At 39.2% G+C, this 2,802-nt stretch overlaps 1 protein-coding gene across 1 annotated transcript; it reads right to left on the reverse strand.

Annotated features, from left to right (window-relative positions):
• On the reverse strand, positions 1-2,421 carry LOC104899918 (F-box/WD-40 repeat-containing protein At5g21040). Its single transcript, XM_010687208.4, has one exon. The coding sequence runs from the start codon at positions 1,886-1,888 to the stop codon at positions 188-190; it is 1,701 nt and encodes a 566-aa protein (XP_010685510.2). The 5' UTR covers positions 1,889-2,421; the 3' UTR covers positions 1-187.
• Positions 2,422-2,802: the final 381 nt, after the last annotated feature.

Genomic DNA, 2,802 nt, shown 5'->3' on the forward strand with positions numbered 1-2,802 from the left:
TCTCATCAATTGAGTAGCTAAAGCATAGATTGAAATACTGATATACTGTATTGGTAGAGTAAATCACACAGGAGTCAGAACATGACTAAACTATGAAATCTGTACCTTTTTTGTACTTCATTGTAACTAAAAAGAGCATCAGTATTTTCATAAACCTAGAAGAAAATCCTTGACTACAGATTTCCTGCTATGTCTTCACCTTCCCGTTAACAGTGCGCTTATAATGCCAAATGCCATTTCGATCTCCATTGATGGGATTCTTCTTTGCTGCCACAGAACATTTATCAGCCTTGCCACTCTTAGCGTTCATCTCAGCTTGGAGCCTACGCTGTCTCAACCTGTTCTCCAACCGAATAGCCCTCTGAGCACGGGATCTCATTTCTCTCTCCAAAGCGCGAGAGAAGTCCCATAGCTTCACGACATGATCTTCTCCTCCACAAACAATACGATCAGCACCAATATCCACGGAAAACAAACTGCTTCCAGAACCATGCAGCATCCTCTGAGGAGGCTCGATTGTCGCTACCTTCCTCTTCTGAGTTTTCATCAGAGAACGCGGAGTGGATTTTAAAAGTTTTCTCACATCAATGAGGGAGAGCTTTCCATCACTAGAAGCAGATACAACCCACGGAAACTCAAAAGCAAGTGAGTTTACAGGTCCTGAGTGTGGCACCCAAGATGCCACCTTTAAGACGCCATCCTCAGCGCAATTAGAGATTTCAAACATGTGTATCGATCCATCATCTCCTCCAGTGAAGAGAAAGTCTCCCGTATGACTCCTTGTTAAGGCATAAGTGTTTCCCGAATGAGCATGAGGAATGATTGCAACCAGAGTTCCATCAGTAGTATCCCAAATATAAACATCAGAACCTGATGTGCTAGCTATAGTAGTGTCATGTGGTGCAATGCTCCACACCCAATCACTATGCCTCAAGACCATGACACATTTCAACAAGGCACGGTCCCATACCCGCACAGTCATATCCCACGATCCACTATAGATCTTTGTGAGATCCAAAGCAAGAGAAGTCACCGGTCCTTCATGTTCCCAAAGTCTAAACTCGGAGTTCTGACATTGAGAACCCTTTAGGTCAAACAAGTGAGAAACTCCCTCAACAGCTTTCCAACATTGGATAAAACCATTTGTTCCCCCAGCTAGCAATAATTTTGTATCTGCAGCAACAGCACGAATTGTGCAACCAAGAGGCCTCGATGAAGCAACAGATAAACCTTCTTCCATGTCCCAAATCCGGACTACAGAATCATAACCAGAAGTGAAAACAAGTTTTGCGGAGGCCAGCAGGAAAACAGTCCGAACTGCTTCCGTGTGACCAGTCAAATAATCAGGCCTATACTGCCCTAGAAAAGTCTTGCTCCTAAAATCCCTCTCCACAAACAGCTCCTTCCACGACTTCTCATCCGATAAACTAGGGCTCAAACACTTAGCTACCGGTAAACCCCATCTCTCACAATAAAAATCCTTCCATACAGAATGATCAGAAGCAATCTTATAAAGAGTTGTCGAAACACACGAAACAATGCCAAGCTCTTTCGGGTCTAAACAATTCAATATCTCCGAAACCAAAGCCGGGGGAAGGTCAGTGATTGACCTACGATAATCCGAGCTATCCCCCTCATCATTTAGCACCAAACTTGAAGGACCAACCAAAACTCCAACAATCTTATCACTACCAAATTCTGTTTTGGGCACTAAAATTTCAGAACCCTCAACCTTCTTTCTCCAAATTGATTTCTTATTCCCACAATTAACAGGTGTTTTCCCAAATCGCACACGACCCAATTGTTCTTTCAATGGATTATAAACAACAGAATTCAAAGATTTCTCTGATAAACAAACCTCAGAATTTTCTTGGCATTCAAATGCCATAAAATAATCTTCCTAACCCTCTAAAAACTACTATACAATATATCTAAAAGACCAAAAATTTGTTAACCAACAAACAAAACTCTAACAAATCAAACCCTCTTATGATTATATATTTGGGGTAAAAAATCAAACTATATCAATCAAAATCGAGCGCAGAAAACCCAGAATCTAACCTAAATCAATTGGAAAAATTAGAAATTGTGACAAAGTGTTTAGTTAGCAGAAATTACTGGGGTAAAAAGGTGGATATTCAAAGGGAAATTATACAAAAAAAAAAAATCCCAGAAAAAAGGGAGATTGTGAAGAAAATTTACCTTAGAACAACGTAAGGGAAAAATGCGGAGATCGAGCGAAAGAATGAAATGTGGGGAATTAGAGGAGAGAGAAAGAGGAAGAAGGGAAAATACGAAAATCCAGGCACCGATACCTGGAAAAACAACGGTAATGATGATGATGATTCTTTGGTAGTGAGGCAATTAGAACCGTCTGATTTAGTTTTAGTACGGCGTGTTTGGGTGTACTCTTGTGTTTGTGACTTTGTGTAGGGTACTTGTCAAAAAAAAAAAGAGTTTGTGTAGGGTAAATTCCACGAGAGAGGCAAAAGCACCAAGGAATGAATGAGGATCATAGATCATAGATAGATGATAGATTCACCACGCAATTTCTCTAAAAGTTAATTTAGGTGTCGCAATAAATAAATAAATAAGTTCGAGCAATTTATATGTTTAGTTTTTAAGGCTCTTTTACGCTCTGATCATGTCCCGAGTATTTATATTTTTCATCTATTAATAATATAATTTTAAAATAATTACATCATATATTACTTGAGGTAGCGGTTAATGTATCTTAATACTTAGAAAAAATTGTCAAAAACTACCTTTTAAAGACACTTTTTCTAAAAAAACTACCTTATA

This window comes from Beta vulgaris, chromosome 7, assembly GCF_026745355.1.
Source record: "Beta vulgaris subsp. vulgaris cultivar EL10 chromosome 7, EL10.2, whole genome shotgun sequence".
NCBI lineage: Eukaryota > Viridiplantae > Streptophyta > Magnoliopsida > Caryophyllales > Amaranthaceae > Beta > Beta vulgaris.

Excerpts from the sequence above, each read along its gene's own strand:
- LOC104899918 (XM_010687208.4), bottom strand. The coding sequence starts at position 1,888 with ATGGCATTTGAATGCCAAGAAAATTCTGAGGTTTGTTTATCAGAGAAA.